Source organism: Empidonax traillii, unplaced genomic scaffold (assembly GCF_003031625.1).
Source record: "Empidonax traillii isolate 1590-97213 ecotype Southwest subspecies unplaced genomic scaffold, ASM303162v1 scaffold1342:size133107, whole genome shotgun sequence".
Classification (NCBI taxonomy): Eukaryota; Metazoa; Chordata; class Aves; order Passeriformes; family Tyrannidae; genus Empidonax; species Empidonax traillii.
The window spans coordinates 77,924-97,343 of NW_020956535.1; the positions used below are offsets into that span (position 1 = coordinate 77,924).

At 47.8% G+C, this 19,420-nt stretch overlaps 1 protein-coding gene across 2 annotated transcripts; it reads right to left on the reverse strand.

Annotated features, from left to right (window-relative positions):
* Positions 1–2,570: 2,570 nt before the first annotated feature.
* Positions 2,571–18,111, reverse strand: KHDRBS1 (KH RNA binding domain containing, signal transduction associated 1). Of its 2 annotated transcripts, XM_027906692.1 has the most exons (10): positions 17,772–18,111; positions 10,789–10,919; positions 10,093–10,209; positions 8,900–9,046; positions 8,038–8,174; positions 7,005–7,224; positions 5,852–5,919; positions 5,542–5,600; positions 3,504–3,578; positions 2,571–2,896 (listed from the first exon to the last, which is right to left on the reverse strand). In XM_027906692.1, the coding sequence occupies exons 1-10, from the start codon at positions 18,109–18,111 to the stop codon at positions 2,799–2,801; spliced, it is 1,392 nt and encodes a 463-aa protein (XP_027762493.1). In that variant the 3' UTR covers positions 2,571–2,798. The 2 variants fall into 2 exon arrangements, with proteins under 2 accessions (XP_027762493.1, XP_027762494.1); XM_027906693.1 differs by lacking the exon at positions 3,504–3,578.
* Positions 18,112–19,420: the final 1,309 nt, after the last annotated feature.

Below are 19,420 nucleotides of genomic sequence, written 5' to 3' on the forward strand. Positions count from 1 at the left end.
TTTTTTTTTTCCGAGGGCACGTTATTAAAGTTATTGCTAATTTATGCAGGAAAAAAAAAACCCATGTGGGTTGTTTTAAAACGTTTTTTATTTTTAAACATTTTCCTTTTTTTTTTTGCAAGTTTGTTGGGTTTTTTTCTTTTTTCTTTTTTTTTACATTAAAATTAAAACATCTGAAGGTTTGGCTGGATAAAAAAAGTTTTACGTCACGGGGTTTATGGAAAAGAGAAATGCGCTATTAAAATCAGACATTTAGGTTACCTTTTGGGCGATGCATGTTAGCTTTACACATCCTGATTCTCCTGCGATAATTTTCCTTTAAAAGGGGGTCTTATGGGCTGATCTTTTCATCAAGCAACACATTATACCCTGAAAGCTGACTCCAAACCAGTGTTGAAAATTCGGTTATTTGCACTTTAATAACAATCTACAAATACAACTTCATGGTTTTTTTGCTGTTGGCTTTGTTTTGGTTTTGTTTTTTTTTTTGTTTTAAAGTATTCCCCTTGTTCATGCGCTGCCACAGTTTGCTCCCTAATATTCTTATTTTTCACCCCCGAGCAGTTTAGTTCTCTCCCCTTCAGAGTTCCAAATTCGTCTGGGAGATGGGAAACACAAACAATCTTTTTCATGTCTCTTTAAGAAGCATTTTACTTTTAAATATATATATATTTTATATATATATATATATATAATATATCTCTGAACATCCACACCCTCTCAGAAGGATTTAAGGAGCAGCTGCAGCACTGTTCTCCAACAAAAATACATTTTAAAGTGGTTTTTCCAAGTAAAAGCTACCGTGAAGTAGGAAGGGCATCATCTTAGCCAAGGGAAAGCAACTTCCTTCTCCTCCTGGTGGCAGCTAAGCCTTGGAATTTTCAGCATTCCTTTTGTCACGCTGCTTAAAGCAGGGATTTCAGGCTCAAGCTGGAGTTCTGCAGCCCTGGAATATTCTCCGAGGCCACTTGAAATCTGAATCAGTAACTCTGCAAAGAACCATAAAACGCTTTCCAAGTCAAGATTTCTGCCCCAGTCCAGGCTCAAACCGCTTTCAACAACTTCCAGGGGGTGAAAAACTAACTTTTCTTTTTCTCATATATATATATATATATATATATATTTTAAATTTAAGCTCATTCAACAAGCTCAGCAAATTTTTTTTTCTTTTTCTGATGAAAATTACAAAAAAAACCACCATTTTTTTTTTTTTTAGAATGTCTCCATCGCTTTAAAAAGACAATTAAGCTTTAGCGTTAATTTAAATTTACTTAAAAACGAACGAACAAAAAAAAAAAAAAAAAAAAAAAAAAAAAAAAAAAAAAAAAAAAAAAAAAAAAAAAAAAAAGGAGCAAATATCGCTATTTTTTTATCGCTCAACCAAAACAAATGACAATTCATCACATTTACTTTGATTAAAAAAGGACTAAACTTTATTGACAAATTGCGACAGACATTTTTGACACGCTTTTAGCTACCTAGTTAGGCAGACTTACACACGGAGCATTTTCTCTTCAAGAACAGAGTGGGAGGACAGTGTACAAATCCAATTAGGACTTTATCTTATGTACAAAGTGAAATTTTTTTGATCAGTTTTTGTTTGTTTGTTTGTTTGTTTTTTTTCTTTCCCAGCTGCAGTGTCCCTTTTTATGCAAAGCTCGTGCTGAGATACACTTGAACAAGTCGATGGGACTGCTAATATTGACTTTTTTTTTTTTTTTTTTTTTTTTTTTTTTTTTTTTTTTTTTTTTTTGGTTTCAATTTTAAACTTGCACTGGATTATCTGCCCCAAGCACTATAAAAAAAAAAAGAGAATTTTACAGAGTTCAGACCTACTCATGGAATATTCTGCTTTCTACTATCAAACACTGGGCAATTAGAGCCATGCTTCGTTTTGTTTTGTTTTTCCCTTAAGAGTTGTTCATTTAGAACCAAACTAAGAACCCCTTTTTTACACTGGAAAAATGTGCTTCCCAAGCATATCTCAACACTGCACGGGGGGGCTAGATTTCAAAATCCACATAAGAAAAGTCAATTTTACAAACCTAATTTTTCTTTTAGGTCAATTCTCTTTAGGAAAAAAAAAATACGCTATTTAATTTGTTGGAGGATCCTTCGTATTAAAATTTAAACTTCAAGATTCACCAGCAATCTCCTTTTAAAGAAGGTTTGGCATCTGAAGTTACTTTTTTTTTTTTTTTTTTTAAAAATGGTGGCAGCTACTACCGTTACATTATGATTTTAATTCTTAAAAATAGCCCTGAATTTTGAAATGTAGCCTACTTTGGGATTCTGCAACTACAACCTTTATGGGTTCCTTTAAAACAAACTTTAAGAAAGTTTTAAACAAAAACCTTAATTTCATAACTGCTAAGCAAAGCATGTCACTTTGGAAACTAACATTTTTAAACTGTGGTTTTGTAGGATTTTTTTTTGTTGTTGTTGTTTTTTTTGTTTTTGTTTTTCCTTAAAAAAAAAAAAAGGTACAGTTGTGTTTACCTAAACGACAAAGAAAGAAAAGCCATCTACACACTGAAAAAAAAAAAAAAAAATAAAAATAATAATAAAAATTAAAAGTCGCTTCCTCTAAGATCTAATTTAACTCATCTTTAAAAGTACTACGTACAGAAGCCAAAATGCAGGGTGAGGATGGAGTGGGAGAAAAAACAGGGCCACGAAGAAAAACAGGTAGACAATTACTTGTCTGCTGTGGGTAAAGCAACGGGAATCCCGGGAGATACAAGAATCAGTAACAACTGTTTTTGCTCAAAAGTGGGATTTTTCCCTCATTTTGTTTCTCAGTAGCGTCCGTAGGGGTGCTCTCGGTAGCCCCCCTTCACTGGCCTGGCCGGCGGGGCCTTCAGCGAGGGCCGGGTCCCATTCCAGTCATCTTGCCCTGTGGAGAAGACAAGGAGACATCAGGGAGGCGGTGGCGGGGTTGGAAAGTGCCCCGAGGTCCAACTAAACACCGGATTTGTGGGATCATTTAGGCCGGAAAAGCCCTTTAGGGCTGAGCCCGATTCACCCGGCACTGCCACGTCCACCGCTACACCTTGCAGTGTTATGGGACAGGGACGTGTCCAGGGGGGTCTGGGATGTCTCCAGAGACTCCACACCCTCCCTGGGCAGCTGTTCCAGGCCCTGCCACCTCCATGGAAAGGAGTTCTGCCTCAGACACTTGCTGTGTTTTAGTTTATGGCCGCTGCTCCTTGTCCTGTCACTGAACAGAGTCTGGGACCATCCTCTGCCACCCCCTGGAGATTTCTCTATGGATTGGTGAGATATTTGTATGGATCCATGAGATTCCCTCCCCAGACTAACCAGGCCCAGCTCCCTTAGTCTCTCATCATAAGGATCCCTGGGATTTCCTGCAGCTCCAGCCTGGACAAACCCGGTGCCTTTCAGGATTAACTAATTCCAGCAGGGCTGAAGCCAATCCCCAGGGCAGGGTGGCACCAGCTGTGCCAGAGGTTATGCCAGCATCCCTAATCCCAGGGCCTGGCCATCAGGGACAGCTGCAGGAAGTGCTTCCCTCCTTCCCAGACACCAGATCCTGGGCTGGTGAAAGGTGTCCCTGCCCGTGGTGGGGGTTGGAACGAGATGATCTTTAAGGTCCCTCCCGCCCTAAACTGTTCCAGGATTCCATGAACCGCCACTGAAGCAAATGGAGTTCACATCCCTGCTGTCCCTGAGCCAGCTCCAGCCCCAAATATCCCAAAAGCTCAGCTCTCATTAGGGCCTGTGCTTGCAACATCCATGCTCGTGCTCCTGCCAGTCCCTCCAGGGTCAGCACTTTATGAAATCAGGAGTCCCACGACAGCCGAGCCTGTTCCTGCCACCACCGAGCACATTCCCTCTTTCTCCGAACTGTCTCCAGCCTGGCCCAGTGATTTATTCCTCTAATTCTGTTTTCATGAAAGCAGAGACCAAAGGAAATTGCTGTGGATAAACAGATTAGCTGTGGCAACTCCGTGCCAAGCGTACAATGAGCATTCTGGCCTCCCAATCCCGGCCGACTCCGCCGCTCTCCCACCAAGCCGGAGGCACAAAGGGCTCTTTGTGCTGCGTGACAAACACAGGCAGCAGACCCAGGCACTGAAGGCAGGAGAGAGCCAACGTTCCTGGGAGCAGCTGTCTGCTCAAATGCAGCTTAGGCTGGAAAACAGCCCCGCTCAGGCACCTGAGTTTGAACTTCCCACAACTTGAACCCGGAGCGGGGAACACCCCGAGGCTGGAGCAGGGTATTAACTCTGCTTCCCTGTTTACTGGCACGACAGGGCACAGGGGATTCCCAGGGATCCCAGAAATGACTCTCCAGCTGGTCATTAATGCCACTACCTGCACTCACTCAGCTGATGCCCTGGGGAAGGGACTGTCTCCCACCACATGGAATTCTGTGCCTTTGCGCTGGGCAGCTTTGGGAATTTATGATGTCATGTGCCATCTGGAATATCCCCTCGGTCAGCTGGGAGCAGTGTCCTGGCTGTGTGCCCTCCCAGCTTCCCCAGGCCCATGCCAGAGTGGCAGTGCAAGGAGCAGGCAAGGCCCTGGCTGAGTGTGAGCTCTGCTCAGCAACAACCAACCATCTCTGTACCATCAGCACAAATCCCAATCTCAGCCCCAGAGCAGCCACTGGGAAGAAAATTAACCCTGCCCCAGCCCAAAGCAGCACAGGCTTGTTTAGAGGGAGAGGAAAATGCTTCTTAACTCATTGCCATGTGCAGCTGCCATTCCAAGCCTGGGTATGGGGACTGGCTTAAAAAAGAAATGCAGCCACAGCTGAGGGGAGAACTTTTGGAGTGAACTTCTGTCTTCCCAAGGAAGCAAGGAACTAATTCCTTGTTTTACTTTGCTTTTCCCACTGAATTGTCTTTATCTCAACCCGTGAGTTCTCCCACTTTTACCCTTAAATCTCTCTCCCCCATCCCAGGAATGGGGAGGGAGGGAGTGGCTGGTGGGGCTTGGCTGCCCCTTGGGGTCAAGCCCCAACAGTTTGGTTCAGTCCAGCCTCAGTCAGTACATTCACATAATTCAGATTAACTAAACTTCACAAGCTACTTGCAAGTCGTAACGAGCAAACTTGTTCCAAAGAGAGGCCTTTATGTGACACACAAATCCATTTTCCAAGCAAATGTACAGCACAGAGTCGGGATCAGGTAGCGGGTTTTTGAGGATAAGGAAGCAGATGGAGCCATATAAAACACAGTCCATGAGGACCAGACTGCAGCAGTAGTGCTGTGGGTGGAAACCCAGAGCTCTTAAAAATATTCTAAAGCTACAAGGAAATGAAGATATTTCCATAGTTAAAAAATATCTCCTTTTTAAGGCATCATCTTTGAGACAATCAAGTTTGATAGGGATCTAAACCCACAGATCGTCTCTGGTTGTTCAGACCTCGATATAAATGTTCTACCATGAAAACTACTTGAGCTTCTCCTCAGTTTTTGTTCAGACCCTGGAAAACTGCTGGTTGACCACAAGCAATTCCCAAACTACGTGCAGCCCCTTCCCCGTGAAAAGGAGCAGTATTCCCAGACATACCATAAGCTTCATAGGTTTCCTGTGCCTCCCCGTGTCCATAATCATAGTATTCTGTGTCCCTGGAAGAGTAATTAGGTGGTTACACCCAGTGAAATCACAGTCTCAAACTGACACAACTCGCACAAAACACTGGACAAGCAGAGACGCCCGGTGTTGTCCGTGCCACTTCCCAGGCTCTCCTGGGTTGCAGCACAACAGGGCACCTTCTGTACAGCTCAGACCCAGAAATGAGGGTTTGCACTCCCTTAAAATGGAAAAAAAATAATAAAGGTCATGCATTGTTTGCTCAGGAACAGAGAAGCCAACTCACCCTTGGCCCTGGCTGTAGTAGCCCTCATACCCCTCGTAGCTCTGGTCTGCGTACGTGTCGTCGTAGCCCTGCAACGGATCACGACATAAAGGTGTAAATGGAAGGACCAAAGGGTAATTCCTGGCCAACAGGGATGGTAGGACTGAACCCAGGCTACAGCAGCTTCCAGAAGAGCCTGGAAATCCTTCCCTGCCAGGGGGAAGCGGCAGACAGAGATGAGACCTGCTGTGTCCCGTGGCTCGGGAGGAATGAATCACAGTAATATTTATAATTCATGGCCAAGGCTGCAGCTGGACTGAGGGACAAACCCCCGTGCCAGGAGACCTGGAGCTGTGTTATTAGCAAAAGGTTCTTCCCCCAGAGGGTGGTTGGGCACTGAACAGGCTCCCCAGGGCAGTGGGCACAGCCCCAAGGCTGCCAGAGCTGCAGGAGGGTTTGGACAATGCTCTGAGGGACAGGGTGGGAATGTTGGGGTGTCTGTGCAGGGCCAGGGGTTGGACTGGATGGTCCTTGAGGGTCCCTTCCAGCTCAGGACATTCTGTGATGTCTAAACCACAGATTCACAATTAGACAAACCCCAACCTCTGAACTTATGGCTGAGAAAACATTTTACTGAGAAGAGAAACACTTTTAAGATGCATCAATAGTTGTGACAATTCCCCAAAATGCCGCTGTGCATCAAAGCCACTTGCCTTGTTTGTCCTTTGGGACACCAGGAGCACAGATGCCAAGATAAGCTTGGCAGGAGGGTGGTGCTGAGTTATACAGCTTGAAACATCCCCCTGTTCGTTCACTTATTTAAGGATTTTAGTGGATGGAAGAAGCCTTGGGTGCCTCTTGCTTAAAGAAATCTCTTAAAAAGGGAACGTTACATGAACTACACCAATCTTTGACGTAATTTTGCATACCATGCACTGGAAGCCATGGAAAACTTCAGTTCTTGGGGGAACATTTATAAAAAGCAATCCTTACTTTGGATATAGGACACTTGCAGTTCTCTTCTCTGAGGGTTAAAGAGGCAGAGAAGGTCATCAAGCACCATCCCAGTGGCCACTGGTGGTCACTTCCCCCCAAGCAATCTGCTGCCAGCCAGGTCGAATATCTAAGACACATTCAGCTGGAATTAGAAAACCGAAAATAAGGAATTCCTTACATATTCCTCGTAGGCTTCCGGTGCAGGAGGAGGAGGAAGGGGTATCCTCTGGATGCCAGCTGCCCGTGCTCGGGGTGCAGGAGCCCCCCTGACTGCTGGAGGAGGGGGCACCCCCCGGGCTATGGTGGCCCCCCGAGCGATGGCCCCTCGCACTGGGGCTCCTCGAACCAGGGCCCCCCGAGGAGGAGGAGGAGGAGGAGGGGGACCAACCCCACGGCCCCTGGAAATAGAGGAGGAGGATTGTGAGCACCTCCTGCGGGGATTCTTGCGTCTGCTTTAAAATGCAACAACTTGGTAACTGAACGGAGCTGCCATCAGCTAAGCCACGAATCCTTTATCAGCACAAGAATTAACGTTGTTGCCCTTGCAGGATTTGCAAAAAACCTCCCTCGGGATGAGAAATCTGCTGCATTAGATGTACAGGCAGAGGAGTAAATGAGATACAGGAATTTGGGCAGGTGATTTCTTGGCGCTCACTGACCTGGGATGGCTTCCAGACCTGCAGATCCGTAAGGATCAGTGATGAGATGAGGGGGGACACGTCAGGGCTAAACAGGCAGAAGGAAAGACACTACCCCATGAAACAGGGAGTGAAGGAAGAACTATAGTAACAGCTTTATTGCCAATTTATCCCAAAGCCTTGACAGCCCTGACAGAATGATGCCATCCCAGAGCTCTCAAACGATGCCAGTTTAATCTGAAAATGCTTGTTCTGCTGAAGGCTGCACAAGATCTGTTTACACACAGTTTCACAGGCCAATTTCTGAAAGGTTGCTTTATAAAACTATTGATTGCAGGCATCAAAAATAACACAGAAAACACCCACTGTGTTAGATTACATCTCAAAACATGCAAAACATCGGATGCCAGCGTGCTCCAGGCGAGCCTGCAACACAAGGCTGGAACAGCCTTGGCCAAAATCCAAGGCCGAGCCCAACAGCTGATGTGCAAGAACAAGCAGTTTAACCTCTTAAACAGGACAGCCCTCGAGCAAAATGCAGCACTTCCAGGTGTGTGCTTTTGGGAAAGATACCTGGGGACAGGTGGAGGTGGTGGTGGAGCTGCTCCCCTGCCCCGCCCGGGGACTCCTCGGCCGCGGTTTGGCTCCGGAACACCGTTCAGGTAGGACAGCTCCAGGAACTGCTCCTGGCAGATATCATCCATCATATCCTGGAAAGGGAGGAGAGAGTCAGTGCCAGGGAACAGCCAACTAGCCAGGCTGTGCCCTGGGATATCCCAGGCTACTGCGCTGGAATAGAAACAACCGAATAGTCCTAAATTAAAATCTGCTGGTTGGTTTTACTGGGATTTGCTCAGCAGGTAACAGGGCAGCTTTCTGCAAAGAAGGTCCTGGCACCTGCATGTCCAGCAGCTCAGGTGAGCACACAGCTGGTCCCTGGCAAGGGGATCTCTCTCACAGAGCTGCTGGAGGTACCTGATGTCACCCAGCCCCATCCCAGTGGCCACTTCTCCACAGCAATCTTATGCCAGTCACGTTGAGTATTTAAGTTCCTGATCTGACAGTGAAGTTTTCCAGCTGGATTTCTACAGTTGCAACTCAGAGGAACCCGTCTAAGAACCCCCTTCCACGCCAGGCAAGATTAAACTTCTTCTCCCACTAAAACTGGCACGTGGAGCTGGACAAGCTGCCCACCCCAAGCATCCACAGCTCGTACTGGGAGGGAAACACCTACTCCAAGTGCTCTATACCATTGCCCTGTGGGTTTTTTCGGTCATACTAATCATGGTTAGAGGAATAATAAATACCTTCCTGCAGGATTAAGAGGGTTACCCCAAGTGAGACTACCCTGTGCAAATCCTACCCATCCCTGAGCCAGGCTCACCACTCACCCCACCTCCCCCCAAAAATAAAAGACCTGTCAGCCTATACATACTGGCACAAGGAATTTCTTGACCTCCTCCATGGCATGAGCCATCAGGGCATAGGCCTCGCAGGGGGGCCCGAAAACCTCGATGAAGACGTGCAGGTCCATGTTGAGATGAGCGTATTTGGGGTCCCCCCCCTTGCGCAGCTCCTCCTCCTGAAACAGAGCACAGCAAGGGGTTCCCAAAGTTAAAAAAAAAAAAACACCCAGAAAAACTGCTTTTCTTTTTACCTGCTCTCTGAGCCTTAACACAGGAGACCTCTGTAGAAGCATCTGGACACAGATGATGTAAACAGACCGTGGATTGGAGCACAGTTCTGTGAAAAGCCACGTACAATCCACACCTCCCAGCTTCTTACAGCTGCCTCTTCAGGTGACTTGTTTTTGCTAATGGCAATATTTTTAATTGACCCCAGCCAAATTTTTTTTTTACCCCAGGAGATTTATATCCAAGCTTCTTGTTCTTCCTCCTCTACACCTACAAAAGTGCTCTTTAACCACCTCAGGAAGCTCTAATGCCTCAAATAAGATTCTCTGAGACGCCTCTGTTATTCAGACTGTTATTCAGCTGTTTAGGAAGCTACAAACAAGCTGGAAGTGTAAAAGCTTTTCATGCAGCTTGAGTAAAACCTGAATTAAGTTACAGCTCTGTTGACTCTCAGCTCAGTCTTGGGAACAAGCAGGAAGAAAAAAACAAAACAAAACAACACACATTCTTTTCATTTTTTTTTTCTTGTTATAAAAACACCTCCTGGCACTTTGTGATTCACTAAAGATTACCAGGAACATACTGCTCCAAGATCTTCAATGAACCATGAGAATTTAAGGACTTCAGAGAGAACAGCTAGAAAAAGGATTTCATTTTTTTTTTATGGAGGGGGAAACATATTCCTTTAGCGAAGGACACTTCAGGGAGTAGCTGGGATTAATTTTGAGTTTATAAACTTTGTATTTCATGTCTCACATAGGCCAAGGGCACAGGGTAGCACAAGATGTCTGGGTTATGAGTCCTCCTCCCAAAGAAAACATCCACCACGCTTCAGCCCCCAACCAATTGCTCCAACAAGCACAGCACAATTCCTCCTGCTTTGCCTTTGGATCAGGATGGTTTAATCTTTCACAAAATGCTCCGAGAGGCGCTGCCTCTCACAGCAACACGAAGGGGATTATGTGTGTGCACGTTTTCAGGGTGATGCCCTTACCTTGGCTTTGTCTCTCATTGAACCCTTCCCCAGCACAGAAATCTTAGCACCAGTTTCTTCCTGAAGTCTCTTAATGGTGTTGCCTTGAGGTCCCAAAATCTTTCCGACAAAGTTGAACTGCGAGGGGAATTAAGACAAGGGAACAAATTAGCTCCAGAGTCCAGCAGCTTCAGCAAAAGCTTTTCTGTATGTCATGTTGGCTGACAACAACAACAAAAAAAACCACATCAGTCACTCCATTTGCTCCTCACCTCACCAAAAAACAAAGACCAAAGTAAAAAACTTAAGTTTCAAAACATTCATTTCACGAAGAAAATGCTCCACCAGAAAAATCAAGCTCAGTTAACTCCCCTGAAGTGTTTAATTCCAGCATCTCCTCTGCAGCAGCTTTACAGGCAGCGAGTCTGAATGAGTTAAATGGGTTTTTTTAACAGTAAAACACAAAGCTCTACCCATGAAAGCAATAAAATACCCCAGCTCTGCATCACCATGAAAGCTTTATCCCGAGACATTCTAGAAATGCAATATATTAGAAATAAGATCCTGCAAGCCTGCACAGGAAAAATTCCACAGTGATGGTGGAAGGCTCTATTAACTCCTGCTGACACTCTGACAGCCACTGTCTCTCAGTCAGCCACAAAACCTGCAGAAAAGAAGCAAATCCCAGAGGTTCAGTAGCTATTTTCTGGCCCTCACCTTGGGGTACTGTTTGACAGGGATCAGAACTCGTTCTTTCAGCTTCATATTCTTGTGGGAAAATAAATCCAGGTAGTTCTCTTCCTCATCCTTCTTTGTTGTCGTTTCACCCTTCTGAATCTTTTCAATTTCTAAACAAGATAAAAATAGGGCTGCTTATATATTTCCTCAAACAAGCATCAGTTCAGAGCTGCAGTTGTGACAGGACACACCACCCTCCTCCTCTGTGAACGGATCAGCACTTGGAATTCTGTTAATGGAACGTGGACAGGCCACCTTTTTAGTGCTGGACTCTTCCTCCCTTCACACCCTGCGATTCCAGAGGCCAAAAATGGGATGATGGATAAAAAAATAAGGAGGAACGGTACAGAATGTCCTACAAATAATTTAACAAATAAGAGCAGGAAACTTTCAAGTACAGTTTTGTGTGTCCCTCCTGCTGTGCCCCCAAACACAGCACCCACATGTAGACCCCTAAACGCACAAAGAAACCACCCCCAATTGCACTAAAACTACATAATATTTGCTATGATGCAGCAGAAGTCAGCAAATGAGGCAGTTTTTTGTCGTTCAAGCCGAGCTATTTTAAATCTGTAATTTAATTAGCGGTGTCAACACATCCTGACACTTAAGTTGAAAACAATCCTAATGAACAACAACCCATCGAGCGAGACAGAGCGTGGCCCGGTTTAGGAAATTTCTCACAGCTTCACTTCATTAAATGAACTCACCTTTCTCACACAAATCATTACTAACAGGGCTGTCAAACCCTCAGCTGTGCAGCCATCAAGGTGAGGGGCAGAAGTTCTTAACCTGTTCCAGGTAACGGAACCACAGATTTTCTGCCTTTCGGAACAGGATTTTGATTTTGAATTGTCCGTTGGGAACTGCAGGACCTTAAAAACCCCCCTGAGGTGGCCCTGAGTGAAGGCAAGGAAACGCTGCGGCCCGAGGGGATCTGGGACACATCCCAGCAACCTGCTGGAAGTAGGTCGTTAAGGGAGGTCAATTAGGAACTGGTACAAACACCTTAAAAACCTGCCTAGAAATTAAACTGTCACTGAGAGATGGCAGGACAATGACCCACACCGAGAAAACTGAAGATCCTCCTTCAGGCAGGCATTTCTTAGTCTTTAAGGCACTTTTCCTTGCACAGGGACAACACCCAGCACTTCCCAGAAGAAGACAGCCCAGAGCTGCCTGGCTTGTCCTCTCCAGAGATGTCCAGCCATGGACAATCTTTATTCAACTTAAACGAGAAGTTCCCCCAAATCTAGAGCCAACCCAACAATCTCAAATTCCTGACGAACCATTAGGTCCAAACAAAAAAACGTCCCAAACTGGTCACATCCAAATCCACCACAGATTATTATTCACAGGTGTTTATCAGGAGCACAGCCCTTCCTTAAAAGTTAAATTGTGCCATCCCACCAGCAGAAACCCAAGGGCTATAAATACATTTTCTGAGTCAAGAGTGCTCTAAGTACTTCTCACATCTCAGGGGAAAGAGACACTTCACAGGATTTTACCCAGAACTGGAACTGAGCTGCAAAACAAAACCGACACCTGCTTAGTCATTACCAGAATTTCCACAGTGCAGCTGCAGTGTCTTGTATTTCCTGTGATTTCTGTTCACCCCCAACTCTCTGCTTTGGGCTAAAGGGTCACATTTACAGTTTCAGAAGCTCATCGTGCAGATTGATGATTGTATCAGATATCTGACATATCATCCAAACAATGGGTTACCATCACCCTCCTGGACAGGCAACCACCCTGAGGGGCTCAGGAGCAACTTTCAAGTGGTGCAGACCACAGGAAACCACACGTGCCACAAAAAAAAAAAACCACCAAAAACCCAACCTTTAAGAAAATGTCACCGAATAATCGATATTTTTAATTTAACCCAGCAATATAAAGCTGGCTTTTAGTTTAGAGAGCTAAATATAGAACCTGCAGACCCGTGGGAGAGAGAGTTAATACTCCAGACCATGTGGTGTCACGTTCAGGGGATAAAGCTGGGGGGAGAAGAAGGATGGAGGGGATGCTGGGAGTGATGACACCTTCCCAAGCCTGCTGGGATGGAGCCCTGCTTTCCCAACCATTGGGAAGTGGGGGATGAATTCCTTGCTTTGCTTTACCCACCGAACTGTTCATCTCAAACCTACATTTTCTCACTTTTACCCTCCCAGTTCTCTCCTCCATCCCAGGGGGGCAGGGGGTGAGCGAGGGCTGGGTGGGGCTTGGTTGTCAACTGGGCTCAAACCAGGACACAGAATTACGACAAAACGCCTGAATTTTGTATTTCTGCTTGCAACAGCACCTTGGCTCCCTTACAGAAGCGTTACCATGACTCCTTAAAAAAAAAATCACCGGATCAAACCGCTCGGAAGAAGATTTCTTGATTTTTGCTTTAAAGAGAAGTGACTTTCTGAAGATAAAATGCAACAGCAAAAAAAAAACCCTCTCGAGTTCACACACTGTCAGGTTTATAAAATAAGACAAAGAGCTGCCTTGATTGGTTTTATGGAGGTTTTTTTTAAGTTTTAGATATAAGAACATGATCAGAGACTTGAGATTTGGAAACCAAAGGTTTCACTGGTGGCCTTGCCCCTGGTGAGGAATAACTTCAAACCCTATAGAACTGACTTCTTAAATAATCTGGTTTTCCTAAAACAGTATGCAAACTTCTGAAAATTCATCCTGCATAGGAACAAGAAGTTTCCTGTAAACACATTAAGAATAAAAACACCCTCAAACTTCCCTGATGGAAATTAAAGTACCCAGAGGCATCTTCTGGGTTTTTAAACCCTCAGCTGTGCGGCCATAAAAGTGAGGGGCAGGAGTTCTTAATTCAGGCAATGCAACTACAAACTCTTTTTGTCTTTCAAGAACAGGATCTTGATTTTGAATTGTCTGTTGTGAATTAAGAGAGTCTCAAAGGTGGCCTGAGTGAAGGAATGCTGCAGCCTGAGGGGAGCTGAGTCCCAAACCAGTGAATCCCAGTTCACATCCACCACACACAGCACAAATTCCATCCTGCCTGCTGGAAGAGTAGGAATGACACCTGGGAATTGGTCTGTGAGGGCAATAATGAATTAAATACAAATTTTAAAAAGAGAAGCAGCATCGGATCCACGTCTTCCAACGGAGCAGAAAACGTCGGAGAGGGATAACCCCGAGTTCTCCAGCTTTGGGAATCCAGGGCAGTGGGGGTGACTGAGCAGTCCCCTTCAAACCCCTCACAGAACAAAAGCCTGGGCTCTGGAAATAAATAGGTGCGAGGAAGGATTGAGAACATGCCACTGGTGACGTGTCCCCCTGCTCCGGATTCCAGCGGTATCTGGCCACTCAACACAGAATTTCCCAGGATATCTTGAGCTGGAAGGGACCCTCAGGATGAAGTGCTGAGTGGAGTGGGAGCAGCTGTCAGAGCAGTCACTGAGAGGGAGGAGAAGCTCAGGGGGATCCCTGGAGGGACTGAGCCCCCTCCCAGGGTGGGATTTTAGAGGAGCAGCAGAAGGGTTACCTGCTTGGCACGGGGAATGTCAGCGGGCTGGCACTGCTGGCAGGGGTGGCACTGCTTCCCAGGCTTCTGTGGGACAGGGATTGCACTGGCTCAGCAGGACTCCTACGGGGCAGGTAAAGGGGGTTGGTAACCAGGGGCCACAGGGATCCCCAGCCACTGCTCCTCAGCTAAGCACAAGCTCTTCCTTGGCAAAAACTCGTATTAAACACCGTCCTGCAGCACATCCCTGCTCTGTAAGCACTGGCACGTTCTGTTCGTTCATCAAACTGACCCCATGCCCCAAAAAAACCACCAAAACCTGACAGTCTGGGGACAGAAGCCCCTGGAAGAAAGGGAGACCTGCCCCCCCTTCACTAGTCTGATCCCACAGGAGGGGAGGCAGGGCCTGCTCCTGGATGGACTCTGCCAACAGGGGAAGCTGCAAACACTAAATCCCAGTGTTTTTCCTCCCCTCCAGCCTGTATCCCTGGGAATTCCAGCTGGGATTCCCAGGCAGACAGCTCTGCTTTGGGGCTTTGCTGGGAAGGGAGGGGACAGAAAGGGCCACCAGCAGTGGGAGGGAAAGGAGCAGGATGCAGGAAGGGAAAGGGGAGCTGTGAGGTGGGAGAGGCTCCCAGGGCAGCAGTGGGAAGAGGAACACTGCCGTGCTTCAGCAATCTATACACTGAAAAGGGCAGCAGTGAAATGATTTGGGCATATCACGGCCTGAGATATCCGGGGACAATTTAAGGTGGCAGTGCCAGCTCCTCTGGGGGCAGAATTTACACTTGGAAGCACAGAGGCTGAGATAATCTCCATGAAAATAGCTAAAAATACCACAAGAATTTAAAAACAAAACAAAACAAAAAAAACCCAACCAAAACCCACTCCTGGCTAACACAGAGGTAGATGTCTCCTGTCTTCCCAAAGCAGGGAAGTAGAGAGGAATGTGCCTTTCACACCAGCTGCATCCCTCCCCAGCACAAATGCAAGGGAGGAAAAGGGTTTTCTTGTTCCCATGGAAAAGGGAGGTCACACAGACCCCAAATCCCAGGAGTGAAACGTGGACCACATTCCAAGGTGCAGGAAATCCCAGTTTTCAGTTTCTGTTCAGGGTGCTGGGTAAGAAAATGTAGCCAATTTATGCCTTTCCATCACACAGCACATGGGTCAGGAATCAATATTAATCCCATCACTGGGAGGCCCTAAATAAAGCCAATCTCCCCTAGAAATGCTGAGCAGCTTTCCAACCACAGTATTTTAGACAACTTTAACCTATTAAGAGCCTCAGACTGCATGCAGAATTCCTGCAGGGCCCCCTCCCTGAGGCAGGGAGGCCAAGCAACTTCCACTCCTGAAAAAAGGCTGGAATAGGAATTGTGCTGACATTCAATCTGAGCCAGTTCTGTGTCTGGAAGTCATTTTGCCCGAGCTGGGCTGGCTGTTCCTGTTACATCTTGGGCTCTTTGAATTCCAAAGCACAGCAGCCTCTCCACCACCACATCCCCGAAGGGTGCCACGGGAGTAGGAAATTCCGAGCGATCCAGAGCACTTTGGGGTCACTCAGGCAAAAGAAAAAAAAAAAAAAAAAAAGACTGACCTGAAACCACCCAAAGATCACCCAAACCCACCATTTTGCCTCAGATTCCTCCTCGTGGTTTTCCTGCTCGCCCTGAGTCGGGATTGACAGGACGGTGATTTTTAAAACACTCAAAGCGAGCATGAAACCCCTGGAGCTGTTCCAGTTTTAAGCCTCACAAAGCTGCAGTCTGCCATCAGCAATTTTTTAATTAGTGAAAAAAAAAAACCAAAAAAACCAAACAAAAACCCACCCACCCTCATAAATCTTCGTTACACCTCTCAGGCAAGCGAGGCTTTGCCAAAGTGGGCTGAGGACGCTGTTCTTTCGTGAGGGAATCACCAAACTCCTCGGATTTCCTTTGACTGGAAGGCATCACCACCGAGCATCAGCTGGCTCGAGGGTTTTATTAATCAAAACCATTAAACTGATGGGAAAAAATCGGATTAGAGAACTAATTTATTTAGCTCAAGGTGCCACCCTGGTTGTCTGCACAGTGGGAGAAAGCAATTCCTAACAGTTATTCCCTGCATTGAAGGAGCCAATAAAACCTCCAGCACTGCACCAAAACCAGACAGTTTTAAACCTTGCGAGGGGGATAATTAAATAATTTAAAAGCAGAGTGATAAATACTCAGTGTGGGGATTAAATCCTTGCTCGGGGTGCCTCCCAGCTCCCCACTGCACACGGAAAGCAGTGAGTGGTGGCCGATTTTGTAACCCATTCCTGTTTTTAGGCAGGCTCCAGGGTCTGGAGGCAGCTGAACAGGCTGGATGGAGGCCTCGAAGGCGGGTGCAGCAGCTGCACCGGGGAGATCCAGGGAAATCCGAGCTGCCAGGCGATTGGACAGTGGGATGGGGAAGGAGAAGGCTCGTCTGGGCACAGAACAAAGACTGCCATTTCCAGGCCTTCCTCGGGCTCGGCAGAAGAGAGACAGGAACAAACTCTCACACAGATTTCCAGAAGGGGAAAACCACGGAGATGGCAAATCGTGGCTGGCTGGCGCTCCAGCAGTTACTCCGTGGGAACCCCCTCGAGGTTTATGGTCCTTTGTGGTCCCTCTCTCCCCAGGGATCAAAGGGTTGCCCTGATTTTGGCTGGGACAGAGCTCATTTTCCTCTCAGCAGCTGGAATAGTGCTGGTTTTTGGAGGATTTATATGAGAATTCCATCACTACCACCCTGATGTTTGGGCTGTTCCTGAGCACCGTTCACCCCACGACTGCTCAGAGTCTCCTGCTCTGCCGGGGAGGAGCTGCACCAAAAACTGGCCAGGACAGGTGACCCGAGCTGTCCAAAGGGACATTCCACCCACGGACTGTCATTCCCAGTATTCAAACTGGAAGAAGTCACCTGGAAGGGGCTCAGGGTGATCAATCAGTGGGTGGTGAGCAACTGGGCACCAGTTCTACTCCCTCTCTCCTTACCGTCACAGTTATCACCATTATCAGCATATTTAGCATTATTATTACATGTTAATTCAATCATTAAACGGTTACCTCAACCCACAGGGTTCTCTTTACAATTGTCCTTCTGCCTGGCTGAGGTTACGCCACCACAAGTGCTAATAGAATGCAATACAGTACAACATAATATAGTATATATAGTATATAATATAGTATAATACCCTACAGTATGATATAGTGTAATAGAGTATAATACAGTATATCATGATATAGTAAAATATAGTACAGTACATTAATTACAATATAAGGTTAATGTAACACATGCAGAACTTCTGGGGCTGCGTTTCGATCTGGGCTCGATTAGGCTGGAATTAAACAGCGAAACACCCAATTTTATCAAATTTTCAACCCGGGGGGGGGTCGCACCTCGCACCCCAGCCCGAACTGCCCCGTCCTCCCCAGGCCTCCCCTCTCCCGCCGGGGGGTGCCGGTACCTGCGGTGAGGAGCTGCATGGCGTGCGTGAAGGACGGGTCCAGGCTGTCCTTCTCCGCCATCAGCTCGGGCAGGTACTTGTTCTCGGGCTCCATCTTCCCGCCGGGTCCGGTCAGCAGCGGGGCGGGCGCGCCGCTACCGCCGCCAGAGCCAGAGCCCCCCGAGGCACCGCCACCACCGCCGCCACCGCCGCCGCCGCCGGCCGCAGGGGGAGGCGGCTGCGCCCCGCTGGCGGCCCCGCGGGCCCCTCCGCCGCGGGCCGGGCGGCGCTGCGGCGGGGCGCGGCCGCCGGGGCCTTGTCCCCTGGCCAGGCGGCCCGCGGGGTCGTCGCGGCGCTGCATGAGGGGGACGCGGGTGGGGTGTGTGTGTGTGTGTGGGGGGGACGGACACGTGTGGGGAGGGCACGGGTGGGGGGGAAGGGGGGGGGGGCACAGCGCGGGCACCGCAGCGGCCGCTCCGCCCGCGCCGGGGCCGGAAGTGCCGTGCAGGAAGCTCCGCCCCCTTTTTTGTGTGAGGGAGGGAATGGAGGGGGACACATGTGAGGGGAAGGGGCTGCCCCGGGCACCACAGACCCCACACACACACACAGAAATAACGCGATCAACCCGGTGGGAAAAGAGCTCTGAGATCATCCAGGCCAACCTGCGGCCCAGCACCGCCTCGCCAACCACTGAGCGCCGCGTCCAGTCCCGTTGTAAATTAAATCCCACCAGGGACGGTGACACCACCGCCTCACACCACCCCGATGTCTGATCGCTCTCTCTGAGAAGAAATTCCTCGTGGTGTCCAAGCTGAGCCTCCCCTGGCGCAGCTTGAGGCCGTTCCCTCTCCTCCTGTCCCTCGTTCCCCTGGGAGGATGGAATCATGGAATCCCAATAATGGGATTGTGGGGTTATCAGTTTTGGAAGAGGCCTTCAGGGTCATCCGGTCCAGCCCCAAAACCCACAGCTGCCACTTTTAAACCCCTGAACCACTAAACTACATCAGCCTCCAGGGTGGTGACTCCACCACCTCCCTGCGCAGCCCGTTCTAATGCACGACAAACTGAATGGTGAAAGGATTTCTGCTGATATCTGATGTGAATCTCTACGACCACGCCATCGATGAAAGGATTTTTTGCTGATATCTAATCTGAATCTCCTTTCTCATCACGAGGTCATCTCCTCAGCTCCTCTCACTGAGCTCACTCTTCTCACGGTGGTAGAAGAGCCTGCTCCCCCCCTCAGTGCACTCTCTTATCAGGGCGTTGTGGAGAGTGCTGAGTCCCCCTTGACCCTCCTCTTCTCCAGACTAACCAAACCTGGCCGTCCCTCATCGGCCATGTTCTCCACTCCTTTCACGAGCCTTGCTGCCTTTCCCTGAAGGCGCTCCAGCACCTCAAGGTCCTTTTTGAAGTGAGGAGCGTCACCGATGGCGAGCACACAGAGCATACCCAGGTGGCCAGGAAGGCCAATGGCATCCTGGCCTGCATCAAGAACAGTGTGGCCAGCAGGAGCAGGGAAGTGATCCTTCCCCTGTACTCTGCGTTGGTGAGGCCACACCTTGAGTATTGTGTTCAGCTCTGGGCCCCTCAGTTCAGGAAGGATATTGAGGGGCTGGAGCGGGTCCAGAGAAGAGCAACGAGGCTGGTGAAGGGACTTGAGCACAAGT

Bases quoted from the DNA above. Each gene is read 5' to 3' on its own strand.
- KHDRBS1 (XM_027906692.1), bottom strand. From the start codon at position 18,111: ATGCAGCGCCGCGACGACCCCGCGGGCCGCCTGGCCAGGGGACAAGGC. The intron at 5,920-7,004 runs GTAAGGAATTCC...GATCCGTTGCAG, and splicing joins CGGAAGCCTACGAGGAATAT to GGCTACGACGACACGTACGC. The intron at 2,897-3,503 runs GCCAGGCCCTGG...TCTTCTCCACAG, and splicing joins TCCTGCAGCTGTCCCTGATG to GGCAAGATGACTGGAATGGG.